The 18,653-nt window shown below is 34.3% G+C and overlaps 1 protein-coding gene across 8 annotated transcripts in view; it reads left to right on the top strand.

Moving 5' to 3' along the window:
* Nucleotides 1-18,653, top strand: part of LOC125668783 (calcium-activated potassium channel subunit alpha-1-like) — an 89,270-nt gene that overhangs the window by 15,976 nt on the left and 54,641 nt on the right. For all 8 annotated transcript variants that reach the window (XM_056164373.1, XM_056164367.1, XM_056164375.1 and 5 more), the window contains exons 5-9: nucleotides 8,219-8,370; nucleotides 9,555-9,725; nucleotides 16,796-16,887; nucleotides 17,055-17,165; nucleotides 18,505-18,610. In XM_056164373.1, the coding sequence (XP_056020348.1) occupies nucleotides 8,219-8,370; nucleotides 9,555-9,725; nucleotides 16,796-16,887; nucleotides 17,055-17,165; nucleotides 18,505-18,610 (632 nt within the window). The remainder of the gene's footprint in view (nucleotides 1-8,218; nucleotides 8,371-9,554; nucleotides 9,726-16,795; nucleotides 16,888-17,054; nucleotides 17,166-18,504; nucleotides 18,611-18,653) is intronic.

Raw genomic sequence — 18,653 nt, 5'->3', positions numbered from 1 at the left:
AACCTTCTTTAAATGTATAACATAGCTTTTTGTGTCTTATTATTTGGGAGTATTGATCTCAAGTTATGTTTTGTGTTTTCTTTATACAAAATTAAGTGAGGACAAAAAAATATGAGTTTGTGCATTTAGACACACACCCCCCCCCCCCTTTTTTTTGTTTATGGTGCCATAGTGCATATTATACATTAGTATGAAATTGTACATGTTATATATTTCATGATTTATGAATTCTTTTTTAATAAACCATTTATATTGAGTTACACCAGGGACGTATATGGTTTATAATTATAATTGTATTTTTTCGAAGTCTTGAATGTTGTCAGATATTACCATGTTCCCCCTCTTTCAAGGGGAAATATTTAAAAATTCCTGAAAATTTGGTGCCATCTTTTAAAAATCTTTTCAAGAACCACTGGGCCAGAAAAGCAGAAATTTATGTTGAAACCTTCATTACATTTTGTAGATTCAAGTTTAAAAATCATGACCCCGAAGGTAGAATGGAGCAACAGTGGGTGATCAAAGTGTTATATAGGAATATATAGGAAAAAATCTTTTGTAATCTTCTTCTCAGGAACAGCCATTATTGGTCACATTGATATGGAAAAATCCTTAGGTAGGGTAGATTCAATTTTGTTCAAATCATGACCCCCTGGGGTAGGATTGGCCCAATTAATATTTCAACTTTTGAAACTGAATTCCTCTCTGCTTTTTCTAGCAGTAACCAAAGTGATCAGGTGAGCGATGTGGCCCATGGGCCTCTTGTTGAAAATACATGAGGGTATAATGAGCTGAACTCACTGAAGCTCGCAGGAATTCTCAACCATTGAAATAGATACACACTGAAGCTCACAGGAATTCTCAGCCATTAAAATAGATACACACTGAAGCTCGCAGGAATTCTCAGCCATTAAAATAGATACACACTGAAGCTCGCAGGAATTCTCAGCCATTAAAATAGATACACACTGAAGCTCGCAGGAATTCTCGGCCATTAAAATAGATACACACTGAAGCTCGCAGGAATTCTCGGCCATTAAAATAGATACACACTGAAGCTCGCAGGAATTCTCGGCCATTAAAATAGATACACACTGAAGCTCGCAGGAATTCTCGACCATTAAAATAGATATACTACAGTGTATGTTTATCTTGTTGTCCTGTATTTATACTACAGTGTATGTTTATCTTGTTGTCCTGTATTCATACGCACATTGTTTACAACTGCAGCACGTTCATGAGGAAATAACTATTATTACAATAAAGAAAGATATCATAGGCAAAAATATTGGAAATATAAATATTCAAAATTGCTTTCTGGAGATATTGATGACAGTTCAAGGAGAGACAGTGCTGGTAACATCTATTTATAAAGGACACAGAAAAAAACTCCCAATTTTGGTTTTATGTCTTGTTGCATTTCCATCAAGTGCAGGGCTCGAAATTAACATATGTTCGTCAGTCCGTGACTGGTTAAAAGTTTGGCAGACTGGCTGAGATTTGTTTTAGTCAGTCTGATCGGACTGGTCAATTTTCTAAAACGTCATTTTGGAAAACATACTTAAGGAATCTTAAACACACATTAGGCATTCCTCTGTAGATATCAGACGAACCAGATTAGTAAATAGAAATCTCACATAAGTGTTACAATATTCTCTGAGGCATATCAAGTTAAATTCCATTATTTTATCTTGATAACATGAATGAAATATGTTTAATTATTTCTGAAAAACTCTGGTGGACTGGTAAATTTTTCTGTGGACTGGTTGAAATTATACCCCATCAGGCCGGCTGGACTGGTGACATAAAAAGTTGGTTTCAAGCCCTGAAGTGCTTGCTGTGTCATAGTGTGTTCTTGGTATTTTAGCGTTCAAAATTAAGCATGCTGATATTTGTTGTCGGCTGTAATCATCATATACGAGTACATATATATTTGCACACTTTAAATATAAAAATTACGAAAATACAATGCACACTGCACACCATATTTAGTTACTTGAAGCTTTTGAAATGGGGTTAAGCTGTACACTTTCAATTCCTTGAACTTCTTCCAACAAATATGTGTAGGACTTCTCGAACGTTATTGGTCTTGTAAGAGACCTGGTTCGGTTCAGTCTGAACATGAAAACACATTCGGTCCAATTTGATGAAAAATTTACTGATTCTGTGAGGATGGGGAAAATGGCTGTCCGAAAGGAAAGAAGGGTTTGTGTGACAGAAGACCATAACAATTACTGGTGAGACACATCAACACTGCTAGTGTCTGTTTATACCTATAAATCCAGTAGCATGCCTAACTCTCATAAACATTGTCAGGCAACTTACGGACTGGATGAGTGTGAAAGAGGAGAGGGACAGAATCGTTAGAATGCTGCCAAGCATTTGGCAGAGTTCTCTATAATGTACATGTGGCTTCAGGAAAATCAATTTGAAATGCAGATCCATCAGAATAACATTATGCATGTGTCTGATGTAATTTTAACTCTTACTGAATATTCAGTTGATTTTTTCTGGTACACTGTAATTATAAGCTATTTTGTTAGGTGTGTACACTGTGTGGATTGACGTCTTAAAACGTTTGTTTTGACTTTAATCTGCAACTGTTGAAACAATTTTAATTGAAAAATGTATGGTGTCTTCTTCAGGTGTATGGAAACAAGAAAAAAATGATGTAAATAGGGTTACCATAGATCATGACAGTTGTGATGAGTTTTATCAATATCTATCATTGTGTCATAGTCCGAGCATTGATCATCTTCATAGCAGATTCTTGTTTCGACGTCAAATTAAATGTGTTTCAGGAGGAAATTGAAGGCTTACCTCAGAGAAAGATGAAAGATTCTATTAGCTTCAGGAAGTTTCCTTAATGAATTTTTTTTTACCAAAACCCATTGAAATGCCAATGCATGTGGATCTTTGAAGATGTATAGAAAAGTGGCCGGATGGATTTTGATATTTTAGCTGTATTATGACGACCTAACGTACTTAGGGTCAGGGGTAGATGAGATTAAGTAAATCAGGCGCTTGGTTTGCGAAGTTGATACTTTACACAAACAATGTGCTTTGACCCTGAGTGAAGATCTGTAATAGAAGATAGAAATATTTAAAAAATGCAACAATATCTGTAGCAGATACATTAGAGTATTACTGGATTCAAAAGCTGCTTATGAACAGAAAATTTGCCCTTGTCTTACCAAGGTCAAGGTCACTAGCGAAAGAGAATTTAAATAAATATCCAGGACATGACATGGTAATGGAGTCATCAAAAACTCCAACTGTTATTATTATAGTGTGTGCCCTCATGCAGTTATGTGAAGTGACATGTATTGTTTATGAAGGGATATCAGATCCAAGTTAATTATATATATCACATTTCATTGGTATACTTTAGGTAAAATGTGTTATCTATAAAAGATAAATTTGTGGCTGTACAAAATTTAAATGCTTTAAATTACAAAATTCACATTTCACTGCATGGTTTGTAAACATAAAAAGGATCTAGTTTTTGTTTACATAACACAGAGTTAAGGCTAAAATATTGCTCTTATCCTTTCATTCAGAAGGTGCAGATTTTGGTTGTCAACACTAAATGAGTTATATTTTTAACATCAAAAAAGAAAAATATTTTTTCAAAAAAACGTAAACCAGTCCCTATAAGGTCCATGGGCCTCTTGTTCTACTTTTTTATTGGATATCATAGGGAGGGGCCTACATCTGAGTCACAGTCGCTCCACAGATCAGTGTGCTAATAGAGACATGTAAAGCTATCTGTTTACATTGTAATAATTTCAATGTTATTTATCACAATCGTTTTGAATGGACAAAAATAAAGCGAAATGAAAATTTACACATTAATAAATCCAAAAACGTTATACATGTACATACATGTACATGCCTGAAAACAAATAACATAGTGCAGGGAAACTACTCAAATAATACAGAGAATGAATTGGAATTATAAGAATCAGACATTCTTTTTGAAGAATTTATCGATGTGTAAACTCTACATTTTGCTCAAAAACTTTGAACTTTTATTCAGTTTGTGAGTAAAATGTCCAGAATTTATATATCAATAAATTCTTCCAAAAGAATGTTTAATCCTATAATATCACTAAAATCTTGCTGGTTTTCAAAGTAGACTGAAAATTAAAACCATAAGTTTAGGGTATTATAGTGTATTACTATTTACAAGCACAAACATGAAATAAATCCTACTGGATTCCTATCAAGCGATTGTTTTCTGAATAAATAATTTACGATTTTCATTTCAGAAAATCAATATACAAATATATTGAAATTCAACATTTTTTGTTTCAATCCCATTAAGCATAAAGATTCACTGCAATTTGAAACTGAGCTGTAATACTGCTCTTTCGAAATAAAAAAAGTCCTCGTCAGTATCTGATTAAACATTCAAGCTTTTCATTTGCCTGCATGAATGAACAGTCTTTATCTATAGACATCAGGTTAGCTGCAGATATGTAACCCTGGTCTAGCTGTCCCAGTATTTTCCCAGAGAGCTTCGGATCTGCAGCCAACATTTGTTCAACTTAGAAGTTATGTAGGCACAACACGTAACAATGGTCCCCATTAAAAACTTACAGAATCTCTACAGTCTACTGCAGATAAATTTTAAAAATTCAGGGACCAGCTGATTGTTTTCAATATATCCAGAGTTGAAAATAGCTGATCTTTTTCCTTCATTATGGAAAAATATTTTTTTTGATTTTGAATATCTTGATCTTATAAACACATGGAAACCTGAACCAATTTATTTAATTGCAGATCTATTATTCTTTAAACATATTGTAAATTAATTGAAGTGAAAATGAATTCAACTTAATTTTACATGTATATACGAATAATTATGTTGAGCCAAAGTAATTGTTGGTATCGGAATTCAATATACTGACACTTTCGCATTAGGGGTGTGTTTCCTTACTGCTGTGTTAAGCCAAGGTCAAAAAATGCTATTAAAAAAATGCAATAAACATATCTGACGTATATAACTGGTCTTGGGACACTTATCTTTCGGTATGATCACAGAATACGACAGCAGATATGAAATATTAGCAGGATCGACTGTCAATTTACTTGAAATTCAGCATTATTTCAATATTAGCGATTTCAAACTAACGTATGTGTTGTCAGAGAAATTACATGTATTTTTATTTCAAAATAAGCGTTAATTTATTAAAAAATAAGTGATCTTTCAAAATAGCAGATTTCAGTATATCAATAGAGCACACTATTTAAAATTTCCGTCCTCGATGATTTAGAAAATAGATGGTTTTAAACGTTTCTTTTGAATGTCCTGGTAGATACAGAGGCTCGTTGACTGTTGCTTAGCAAAAGCCAAGTTGATGTTCTGAATTATTGATTTCAGCGTATACATGTAACTCATAGATAAAAACTGAGGATTCCATTACCCATTGATTTTTTAAAAACATCTCCAAACAGCTCTGATAAAGTCAACATCTAGCTAAAGTGCTTAGAAATGGAATTGTAAATATTGAAGTTCTGAAGATATCAAATGATAGGTTTCCCTTCAGAATCTTTTATCCATATCGAGGATTGTATTGAGTTCATTAAAACATGGTATTGAAACTTGATACAATACTGGTATAGATTTCACACATTTCTTAGAAGACGGCTTAGTAAGGTATGAAACATGATATGAAAAAATTCTAAGATTGATGTCTGAGGATCAGTAGTATAATCAGGCATTAAAGAATATCATGAACAAAAGATATGTGTGTGCTTGGTTTAATATTTTACCCATCCATTTCATTGCTGTTTCTCTTGTCTTATAACAAAAACTATTGTCTGCATCTGTTGTATTGATTCTTTTGAAAATATTTAAAAATTTTATTCAGCCAAAAAAACCAAAAATCAATTTTGCCATGGTAGCAAGATTTAAGCAATATGAAGTGTTTTGTTTTGAATTTTCCTGTAGAACAATTAAGAAAAGCCAGTCTATATAGTAATGAGATATAAAAGAATTTTTCTTGTTTAGAGAGCTAGGAGATGAGAGCTTCACTGATGTAGAATGTAATTGACTCTTTGTTAAGCTTTAAAGAAACTCTCAGAGCTTGCCTCTTTGAACTCTGTTAATTCTCGTGCAATATTGAATTTTGTACTTCTTAAGTTTCAGTATTCTGGATGTGAAGAGGAAAATTTTAAGTCAGCTGATCAATATTTTTGCCACTTTTAGATATTTGACACAAATTTATGCCACTTAATTATTACATAAACATGAAAAAAGTACTAATTTACAGTTTTACCCATAGAAGTCCAATTACAAGCCTTGGGCAAATGATTTGAGATTTGAAGGTTCATTCCAAGTGGTGGTAAATTTAAAGAACCCTCACTGCTCAATGGCCGTAAGCGCCGAGCATAGGCCTAAAATTTCATTTCTGCAAATACATGAGGATATGAATTGCATTGTTTCACGACGGCCTTATAAATATTCATGAAGTGCCAGCATGCTTCATGATTGGTTTCTGGTTTGTAGGGTTGCAGTTCATATACTTTAGTGTATTTTCAAGAATGAAATATATGCATTTGAAACTTGCACATTTCATACAGATAAACTATTTGCTTTGCTTTTAGAATGAAACATGGATATATATCCCCCCCCCCCCCCCAAAAAAAAGAGAAAAAGAAAACTAAAAGCAAAGAAAAATGTGAACAAATGAATATTGGAAAAATTGATTTTCTAATATGATAAAAAGAAATTGCAAACTACAAAATCTGATTATTTGAAGGAAAAAACATGAGGAGATGAATGTCCTCCTTCAGTGTTAAAATGATCTATTATATATAATTGGTTCAATAGATTCCATATGCTGATCCTGATTACAGTAGCACCAAATATTAGATTCACAGAAAAGAAATCTCGCATTAGTCATCAAAATCGTGATTAAAAATATATATATGTTAATACCATAATTCAATTTCCCAATCTCGGTAGCCCAGTGGTAGAGCATTCGCTTAGGAACCCGGAGGTCATGAGTTCGAGTCCTGCTTGTGCCATGGCTGTGTCAAACCTAAGATATGATCATAGGTAATGATTGCTCCTTTGCTAAATGCTCAGCATTTAGAAATGAGAATCACTGGTCTTTTGGATACCACCTTATAAATTGGAGGCCCTAGCTGTTTCACGGCAAGTGTTGGTATGTTAAAGAAACCATTTACTGACCCACTTGTAAAAATTATTCTGAAGTCTTTGTCCAAATCTGACATCTTTTAAAAAAATCTGTCCTCAGTAAAAAATGAACGAACAGACAGACATCAGACAAAGTAAAGCTGATTTGTCTGCCATGCTCTGTACTTGACACAAAGAGTAGGATGAAGAAAAACTCCTCAAATACATAGAGCATGAAAAACCCTTATAGACTGAGAGCTTGAGATATTGTGTGAAAATTACATTGTAGCATGTGTGCTTTTACTAAGATGGGCTTTATAGTAGGTGCCATTTTGATTGGTTGATTTCAAGCCCAATACAATTCATTTGAGCAGGAAGTGATATGTGTGAATATCTTAAAATTCCGACACAGATCTGAAGATGTAATAATTTTTAATAGATATTTCGCAAGGATCGACCTTTACCAAATTTGTACAATTCATGTTAAAAGCTTTTATTGTCCTGTAATTTATGGGCACAGAGTTACATTTTTTACAACCACAAACACTGGCTTAAATTATGACTATGGGGACCCAGCTTAATGGGAAAAATATTACTAGTAAATCTATTGGTTTGTCATTTAATTTGAGTAAGAATGATTAGATTCATAATGGATTAATTAATGGTAAGTTGCAAGTACATGTACTGAGTACATGTAGGTCACAAATAGAGGCGGGTGTTTACAATTTCCAATATACATGAACAAATATGAAATAATATATTATTCTCGTTTTGTATCAAATGCAACCCGCTGGAAAACTTGCCCTAACAAGAGAGGTAGCAGGAACCAAAATATTATTTTATTTAATTAGACAAGATTCAGTATTCGTCCACAAAACACAATATTGTACATTGCAGTATTTCAAAGTTTGTTATTGAAATGTATGTACAAATTATCCATTTAATGTCAACTAAATGTATGTACAAATTATCCATTTAATGTCAACTAAATGTGTGTACAAATTATCCATTTAATGTCAACCGAGCTCTAGCTTTTATAGATTATTTTTCTATGACAATCACTTTCTTTTCCAGGTCTGAGGTTTTTGAGAGCATTAAGACTGATGTCCATCCCGGACATCTTGACCTACTTAAATGTCCTAAAGACCAGCACCATGATAAAGCTGTCCCAGCTCGTGGCTTTCTTCATCAGTCTCTGGCTGGCATCAGCTGGTTTCTTACATCTAGTGAGTCCACACCTTACTATGCATTTTTATCCAGACGAGTCTGGCACCAGGAACTAGACAGCACCTGGAACATCTGGACTACAGGATACACTATGCATTACTTTAGATTGCATGTAATAGTCTAGCTTTGATGAACAACGTGCAGTTGGATGACAGAAAACCTGACATCCCATTTTATGATTTAACATGTTACCCTGTAGCTGGTACTGAGAAAAATTGGGATCAGCCAGTGGTCCCAATCAACAACCCCCGACCCCCTGAGAGCTACAGTTTTGCAGCTAGTTATAGTCACAGGCAATTGTATTACTTGAGTTCAAATTAACTATTAGAGAGACCGAGTACTTTTTGATAGTATGAACCCAAGTGATATATATTTTTCCTGAGGTTATGATATTATGTAGACTGAGGGTAGTTACAAAGTTGGCTGATTTTAATATTTCAGCTGACTTGAGCTTCACAAATATAATAGCTATCCTTGACTTGTTATCCTCAGGCTAGCTTTAGACTCAGTGTTCTTGCCACTAAATGATGTAAATTCTTTCTGTGTAAGGCCAATTCAACTTAATTAGTAGATTATCATCCAGGGTCACCAAAAAGTATAAGGCGAGTGGGAGGATTTTATTTTTTTAATTTTTATTTTCTGAGAAAAATATTAAAGACAAGCGAGTTTTTTTTTTTTCAACAGATGCGCATCATTTAACAGTTTAATGCCAGATGGATATCAATCTATGCTATTTTCAAATACGAATTTCAGGTTAAGCTTTAATTTCAAACAGAAATATACTTAACTTCTTCAACATTTGCGCCTGTAAGAACGTGAGAAATTAAGAAAATAATATAGATCTATTAGACTATTTTCTTCACATGGCTTTTCATGTTGCTATACCGGAAATGTAAACAAGAAGTGTAAATACCGGAGTCGGACATGAAAATTTTCCGGAAATCGCAAGTTTCACAAAATAAAAAAATTCATGGCGGGTCAACTTTAGAGGGGCTGGCGGGGATGATAATCTTTCAATTAAGTTGAATTGACCTTAGGCTAACGTTATGGGCTATGGATTTACTCTGTATTGAAGTGAATGTTTGTCTGCTTTACTCAGTATTGAAGTGAATGTTCGTCTGCTTTGTAGATAACGTTATGGGGTATGAATTTACTCAGTATTGAAGTGACGTCTGCTTTGTAGATTGAAAATGCTGGCGATCCCTGGGATAACTTTGAAAATCCTCAGTTGCTGACATACTGGGAATGTATGTATTTCCTCCTGGTAACCATGTCAACTGTGGGTTATGGTGATGTTGGAGCAAAAACTGTTCTCGGCAAGATCTTCATTGTACTCTTCATAATGATCAGCATTGTAAGTAATAATATACTCCCCACCTCAAAATTAAACTTTATAATGATCAGCATTGAAAATGACATTCATCCCACACCCCAAACACCTAAAATATGAAATGAAAATGTAAATTTTGGATGCCATCAGGATTTACTCGCACAAACAATATATGGATAGGAATCGCCGTGCTTTCCATCTGAACAGCTGCTTTTGGCAGCAGTTTTGTGATAGGGAGAGGTTAGAAGTTCATAACTTTGCACAGGATGGTATTTTATGACCAAAGTCATTAGGTCAAGGTCACAAGTAAAACAAAGACTTGAAATCTTCACGTGAGCTGTAACTTTGTAATATAGAGAGTTACTTGAAACTCATACTAGACACAAGGCTTACTATATCCAGGCAGTGTCATGAGCCTGACAAAAGGTCAAGGTCACTGACAAGAATTATTTTTGAAAAGGATGCTTATGGCCTGTTGGTGAGTCATAACCCTGAATTAATGCCATCTGACCAAAGTTAAGACCATAGGTTAAAAAAAAAGATATGAAATTTATGTCGAAGCCATGACTTTGTACCTAAGAGACAAAAGAAACATACTTTGCACAAAAGTTGCTTATAACTTTATGTTGTGTCTCGATCAACCCATTGTCAGGATTCTACGCAACTTTTATCCGAGTCACAGATATTGGAATCAATGTCTGGTCTGTAATGCAGGGATTGTACAGTGTACCAGTGGATATGACATTCGAATATGCTGTCTCTTGAATATGTTTTATTGGATAAACTCTGTGTATTAATCCCGTTAGGGCAGGTCTAGATCCATCCATTTATGAAATGGCTCATTCATCGCGGCAGATGATCTGCTTTCAGGAAAATGTGTTTTGGGGATTTGATTTCATGGCTGACTTTTCATTCCTCATGTTGTTTCATTTTCTGGCATTGATGGAAATCTGAATTCCTTCTTGCCATGTCTGTCCTTTTTAGCTCACCTGAGCTAAAAGCTCAAGTGAGCTTTTCTGATCAACCATAGTCCGGCGTCCGTCTGACCGTCCGTCCGTCTGTAAACTTTTAACATTTTTGACTTCTCAAAAACCACGGGGCCAATTTCAACCAAAGTTGACACAAAGCATCCTTAGGTAAAGGGAATTGTAAATTATTAAAATAAAGGACCAGGCCACCTTCCAAGGGGAGATAATCAGGAAAAGGTAAAAATATAGTAGGGTCATTAAAAAATCTTCTTCTCAAGAACCACTGGGCCAGAAAAGATGAAATTTATAGATAAGCTTTATTAGGTAGTGCAGATTCTAAATTGTTAAAATCCTGGCCCCCTGGGGTTGGATGGGGCCACTATAGGGGATCAAAGTTTTAAATACAAATATATAGGAAAAATCTTCTTCTCAAGAACCACTGAGCCAGAAAAGCTGAGATTTATATGAAAGCTTCCTGATATAGTGCAAATTCTAAATTGTTAAAATCATGGCCCCTGGAGCACGGATGGGACCACAATAGGGGATCAAAGTTTTACATACCAATATATAGGAAAAATCTTTAAAAATCTTCTTCTCAAGAACCACTAAGCCAGAAAAGCTGATATTTACATGAAAGCTTTCTGACATAGTGCAGATTCAAGTTTGTTAAAATCATGGTCCCCGGGGATCGGATGGGGCCACAATAGGGGATCAAAGTTTTACATACAAATATATAGGGAAAATGTTTAAAAATCTTCTTCTCAAGAACCACTAAGCCAGAAAAGCTGATATTTACATGAAAGCTTTCTGACATAGTGTAGATTCAAGTTTGCAAAAACCATGGCCTCCAGGGGTAGGTTGGGGCCATAATAGGGACTACGGTTTTACATGCAAATATATATGGAAAGTCTTCTGATATGGACCAAGGTGATTCAGGTGAGCGATGTGGCCCATGGGCCTCTTGTTATCATTTTCTCATGTTAGTGGAAATTTGAATACTTGTAAGCCCATACCATGAAAATAGCAAAATTAAGTTTAAAGATGAGTCATATGACATTTCTAAAAATAAAAAGTATCAATGAAATTTCGCAGTGTTTTTGCATCAAATGATACTTGACGTAGTTTGGAAGCATGTGGGGAGGGATAAGGTTGCTAGGGAATTGTGAGTTATTTATCTATTTTCTTATGATTACCATACTGCATTAACAAACTATTGGTGATCATTCTCAATCAAACACATTCTTCTTCTGAATATTGGATTACAGATGATATGCCATCATTATAAATAAATCTCAGAAATGAATGAAAGTGTACACTAATTTCATTGATTAGTAAATGCAGAATTTTCTAATACAACTGAAAATATGAAGTATGAACTAGTTAATGATGATAGAAAAGCAATGACTAATTACTTAATTATCCTTGGGAAGTCTAGTCCATGGTATGACTGTATGTGTGTAACGAAAGACTGCAAGCGAGACTATAATTACTGCCAACTAGAATGTCAGATCAATACTAATTCAGAGCTTGTAATCCACACTTGTAGTCTCCAAAGAGTAGCAGAAGGTCAAGTACTCGCGGTTACTGTGACCCCTCATTTACTTACAGATCAGTAGTAGATGTATTGAGTACTGTGACCCCTCAGTTACTTACAGATCAGTAGTAGATGTATTGAGTACTGTGGACCCCCCCCCCCCCCCCCATGTATTGAGTACTGTGACCCCTCAGTTACTTACAGATCAGTAGTAGATGTATTGAGTACTGTGACCCCTCAGTTACTTACAGATCAGTAGTAAATGTATTGAGTACTGTGACCCTCCCCCCCCCATGTATTGAGGCTCAGTAGTAGATGTATTGAGTACTGTGACCTCTCAGTTACTTACAGATCAGTAGTAGATGTATTGAGTACTGTGGAGACCCCCCCCCCATGTATTGAGGCTCAGTAGTAGATGTATTGAGTACTGTGACCCCTCAGTTACTTACAGATCAGTAGTAAATGTATTGAGTACTGTGACTCCCCATGTATTGAGGCTCAGTAGTAGATGTATTGAGTACTTACGCCCCACTGTGGAGTGAGGCATTAATGGTGACATAGTGTCGTGTAATGGACTGTCAATACACTGAATAAAAAACACAATGTAATTTCCCTATATTGCCATCTTGCGAGCAGAATTCGAATTCCATGAGGCAAAATTCTTTATATATCATCTTGCTAAAGTGAGGTGCAGTAAATGTTCTCTATATACTATCTCACAAATGAGGTGCAGTACAAGTTCTCTATATACTATCTCACAATTGAGGTGCAATACAAGTTCTCTATATACTATCACGCAAATGAGGTGCAATACAAGTTCTCTATATACTATCACGCAAATGAGGTACAATACAAGTTCTCTATATACTATCTCACAAATGAGGTGCAGTACAAGTTCTCTATATACTATCTCACAAATGAGGTGCAATACAAGTTCTCTATATACTATCTCACAAATGAGGTGCAATACAAGTTCTCTATATACTATCTCACAAATGAGGTGCAATACAAGTTCTCTATATACTATCTCACAAATGAGGTGCAATACAAGTTCTCTATATACTATCTCACAATTGAGGTGCAGTACAAGTTCTCTATATACTATCTCACAAATGAGGTGCAGTACAAGTTCTCTATATACTATCTCACAAATGAGGTGCAATACAAGTTCTCTATATACTATCTCACAAATGAGGTGCAATACAAGTTCTCTATATACTATCTCACAAATGAGGTGCAATACAAGTTCTCTATATACTATCTCACAATTGAGGTGCAGTACAAGTTCTCTATATACTATCTCACAAATGAGGTGCAATACAAGTTCTCTATATACTAATCTCACAAATGAGGTGCAATACAAGTTCTCTATATACTATCTCGCAAATGAGGTGCAATACAAGTTCTCTATATACTATCTCACAAATGAGGTGCAATACAAGTTCTCTATATACTATCTCGCAAATGAGGTGCAGTACAAGTTCTCTATATACTATCTCACAAATGAGGTGCAGTACAAGTTCTCTATATACTATCTCGCAAATGAGGTGCAATACAAGTTCTCTATATACTATCTCGCAAATGAGGTGCAATACAAGTTCTCTATATACTATCTCGCAAATGAGGTGCAATACAAGTTCTCTATATGTGTCAATCACTACTGAGTCTGAACTAGTTTTCCATACACCATCTCACTAGTGAAGCAGTAGAAATTCCCTATATACTGTCCACTGCAAGTGTTACCATGCATATATCACTAACTAAAATTAATCAGCCAGCAAGCAAACCTATTTCAGTGTGAAATGTGAATCAAATCCACGCATAATTTTCTCAATAAAAATATACACACAAACACAAACAGAAGGGAAGACATTAACTTCGTTGGCAGAGATAATCATTCCGATGTGATTGACTGATTAAGTGTGCTAGTAAATGTGTAACTTCGGCATTAAATCTTGACACTGGCTCACTCTGAGTGTGTTTCTCTGTTCATAGATTGAATTAATTGTATTGTTTGGAAAGATATATTTTTAAAACAAAATTAAAGATTATTTCAGCTTCAAAATGCACATCAATGAACGAAAGAAAATGCAAAATTAGTGTTGAAATTTGCTCTATGGAGGTCACTGGAAAATGGTCAAGAAAATAAAGTGTATGATCTGAGGAAGCAAATTTATTCTTCGTAGTTGATATTGAAGTCGGATTTCCATGGTTACGGTCATCATTAACTGTTTCTATTACATGCTTTTGTAATTGATGGTAATTTGAACATTCTGATCGTATATATACGTTTGTTGTTAACCTCCAGTTGGATCCTCCCCTGAGGCCTATGTTTATAAGCATTCTCCTGAGGGCCATTGACTGGACTCTATGGTACCATGCAAAATAAGCAGTAAAGGTGTTGGAGATTAATTGCAGTATCTACTCATGAAATAGTAATGCACTTGAGGTCCTCACAGTTGTCAGTTTTTGCATCTACAGTGTAGGAAACTTGTCAGATGCATTATTTGAGAAGTGCTTTATTGTTGTGTGAAAGGGCATTGTAGGAAACACACCTCCTCTTAGTTTGTTAAATAGAATCAGGACTTCTTTGCAGTTTAATGATAAAGATGGAGTATTCCATTGTAGACTGATACTAATTTATACCAAACAAGCACCTGTTACTGTTGCTCCCTTAGGTAGTTTATCAGAACACAGTGCCTTAAATGGGGATGATTCATTAAATTAATTAATGATGTGCAAAATTAGTTGTTAGATGGGCTGTGTATCTCAAAAGACAAGAGAACTTTCACAAGTAATGATAAAAATTGATTTATTACAAGTCTCTTCTGATGCTAAATGCCAGAGGTCAGGCTATGGATAATCCCTATCTGTGGGTGGTACATAGATTCCATGCAGGGGCCTGTTTTACAAAACAACTTACGACAAAGTCGCAAGTCTTAAATTGTATTAAACAGTTATTAGTTTAATTGAATTAATTTAAACCTTTTTTGAGGCTTAATTTTCAACATTTTTTGTTAAAGATATTTTGCATTGTAGTGAATGATCGTACAATAAATGGGAAAATCCCCGTATGTAAACTTGGTCCCAAGTCATAAGTTCTTTTGTAAAATGTACGTGTCCCATGTCTTAGTGATTCGAAGTGTTCTGAGTCAATGTCAGGGTTCCTTATAATGCTTTAATTGATTTTCATGTATAGGATAGATATATCATTTTGTGGACTTGGCATGAAAACATGTAAAAGTATGAAAAGTTTGCATTGTTAATATAAGGTTTAATGCACTAGATACAGTGAAATGTAATGGACTGCAGTTCGTTTTTCATGGCTGGGTGTGGATTTTGTCGATTCTTACTAATTGGGATTCTTACTAATTAGACCTATGTAACAACATGGGTGCAGTACTTTCTAAAGCATATGTTCATTTATAAAATCAATAGAAAAAATTTAATTAGTCCCGTGAACTTCCAGCCACAACACACAATGCAGCAGTGGCATTTCAAACATAATGAAGAATCTGGTATCCAATTAGCTACAAACATTTTGGGCAAAAACATGCATGCACACAAAGGTGTCAGCATTGGTCCATTTCTTTTACAGGGTACTACTACGAATTCATCACTAATGACAGAAAATAACACCAATACATATATATTATTACTACAGTAACTTGATCCGAAGAGTCGGATCACGTCGAGTTGACAGGCGCGGATCATCAGATCACATGAGACGCTTCGCGTCGAGTTTGATCTAATGATCCGCGCCTGTCAACGAGACGTGATCTAACTCTTCGGATCAAGTTACTGTAGTAATGATAAATTTATTATATACCCCCTTCTGCATTTTAAATCCACATTTCTAAGATAATAAATGTAATCCAAACTATCAAAAACACAGACATACCATGAAATTATGTTTTGTGTACGCAGTTTCGTTTGTGACGCGGTCAACATTTTCCACAAATAACGTTGCGTTGATGCATTGTGACGGCATCAGTTTCAGAGGATACTGATACGGAATCAGAAAAACACAGTGTGGTGATCCGGAAAACCGGATCACATGCTGTGAAATCCACAGTATCAGAGAACAATACATTGATGGGTATATAATAAATGATGATAATGATGATAATATATAATCCAGAAATAAAAAGAAAATGCCATTTCTTTATCAAATGCTTTTATATAAGAAATTTGGGATTTTTGAAGAGTTGATCATAGTTTGGTAATACATGTATTCAGTACCATCACTCTGGTAGATCACTGAATTTTAATCTCTAATCATCGCATTGTCATCAGTTCAGACATGAAAATGTGAAGATATTTTAGGAATAGTGATCAATGTCATAAATATACTAAAAAGAAAAAATAATTTAGACATCCTTTTAGTTGATGATATATATATATATATATATATATATATATATATATATATGAACTCTTGAAGATTGAAAATGAAACTAGTTGAGTTGTTTTCAGCAATCTAATTTTTCTTTATATTATATATATATATATATATATATATATATATATATATATATATATATATATCCCGTATATATACATAACTCAAGATGTGGTTCTTCAAATAACAGGGTATGTTTGCGTCTTGGATACCAGAAATCGCAGACATATTGGGCCGTAGACAAAAGTATGGTGGCTGCTATAAAAAAGAAAGGGGTAAAAAGTAAGTATAAAAGATTTAACTCTTTTAGCATGATGTCTGTTTAAAATGATGTCAAATAAAATACATTCTTATCCTCAATTTTTTTTTTGGTACTTAAATTCAATAATTATGTTATGAGTGGAAGAAATCTGTTAGTTTTATCCTGATTTACTAATTTTGCCTTTCAGACATATAGTTGTATGTGGCCACATCACCTTTGATTCTGTGTCCAATTTCCTGAAAGATTTTCTCCACAAAGACAGGGAAGATGTAGATGTGGAGATTGTATTTATTCACAAGTAAGTTCCACGTAGAGATTTCATTTATCCCATCAACACAGTGGAGAAAATAATCTCGTAAGCCATAACTAAGTTTAATATTGGTGTAGAAAGTCTTCATTAGGGAATCAATTCTGTACAGGAAATGCCATGTGTAGTTGAATTGACTTATTGATTCAAATTTCACTGGCTGCTTATGTATAGATTTTTAGCTCACCAGGCAGATCACCATTGTGAGCCATTGCCATTATTTGACATCCATTGCCTTTTTTTCGATGGTTTTAACAGAAGCAGCATCTGTAAATGATTATATTTTAATCTTTTTTTCTCCAAAATGGCTGTCTATCCAGCCACCCTACTTGACATAAATGTTTCTCTAGTGTTCCTGCAGATTCTGAAGTGTTGTGATTTCTAATGCTCTCCAACATGATCCTCATATTTCCGATTTAGCTGATGCAAAACTGAGGTTTTGTATAGAAACCTAAGAATGCCAAATCAGCATGCAGGGTACAAATGTTGTTCTAGTGGTTCTAAAATAGAGTTGTCACTTTTCATGGCAATCTGATCTCCAAAATGGCAGCAGTCAAGTACTATTGTGTTAAGCTTGTTGTTAGATGGCTCGACAAATAGAGTAAAATTAACTAAATTCAAATATAAAAAATATCAATATTTAAAAGTTTTCATACAGAGAAGACCCACAGAGACTCGGTCATATCATCAGTAGAAATGGTTTTCACGCAGTGATTTTTCAGTCTATGTATATTCTGATACACAATGATGAAGAAAATATGTACTACACGTGTGTTAAAATAAAAAATTATATAACTTTGTCATTAGTTACCTAGTCATAGGTTAATCTATCATTAATTAACTAGTCATTAGTTAAGTAGTTATTGGTTAACTTCTCAACAGTTAAGTATAGTAATTGGTTAACTAGTCATTAGTTAACTTGTTATTAATCAATGCATCATTAATTGACTTATCATTAACGTTATTAGTTAACTAGTCATTAATTAACTTTTCATTAGTTGACTAATCATTAATTACATATATCATATCATTAGTGAACTAGTCATTAGTTAACTTTTCATTAGTTGACTCGTCATTAATTAGCATCTCATTAGTTAATTTTTCGTTAGTTAACTTCATTAGTTATTAATGATTATTACTACAACATTTGTGGTAGGATTTTTCGTTAATTAACGTCATTAGTTATTAATGATAATTACTACAACATTTGTGTAAGATTTTACGTTAGTTAACTTCATTAGTTATTAATGATAATTACTACATTTGTGCAGGATTTTACGTTAGTTAACTTCATTAGTTATTAATGATGATTACTGCAACATTTGTGTAGGATTTTACCAGATCTAGAGTTGGAGGGTCTGCTGAAGCGACATTTTACGCAGGTGGAGTTTTTTCATGGAACTGTCATGGATGCCAATGACTTGGCCCGAGTTAAGGTAAGCTTACGAATGTCTCATGCTAACTCTGTGTGGCCCGAGT

This window comes from Ostrea edulis, chromosome 4 (genome assembly GCF_947568905.1).
Source record: "Ostrea edulis chromosome 4, xbOstEdul1.1, whole genome shotgun sequence".
NCBI lineage: Eukaryota > Metazoa > Mollusca > Bivalvia > Ostreida > Ostreidae > Ostrea > Ostrea edulis.
This window is presented reverse-complemented; position numbering and strand designations above follow the sequence as displayed.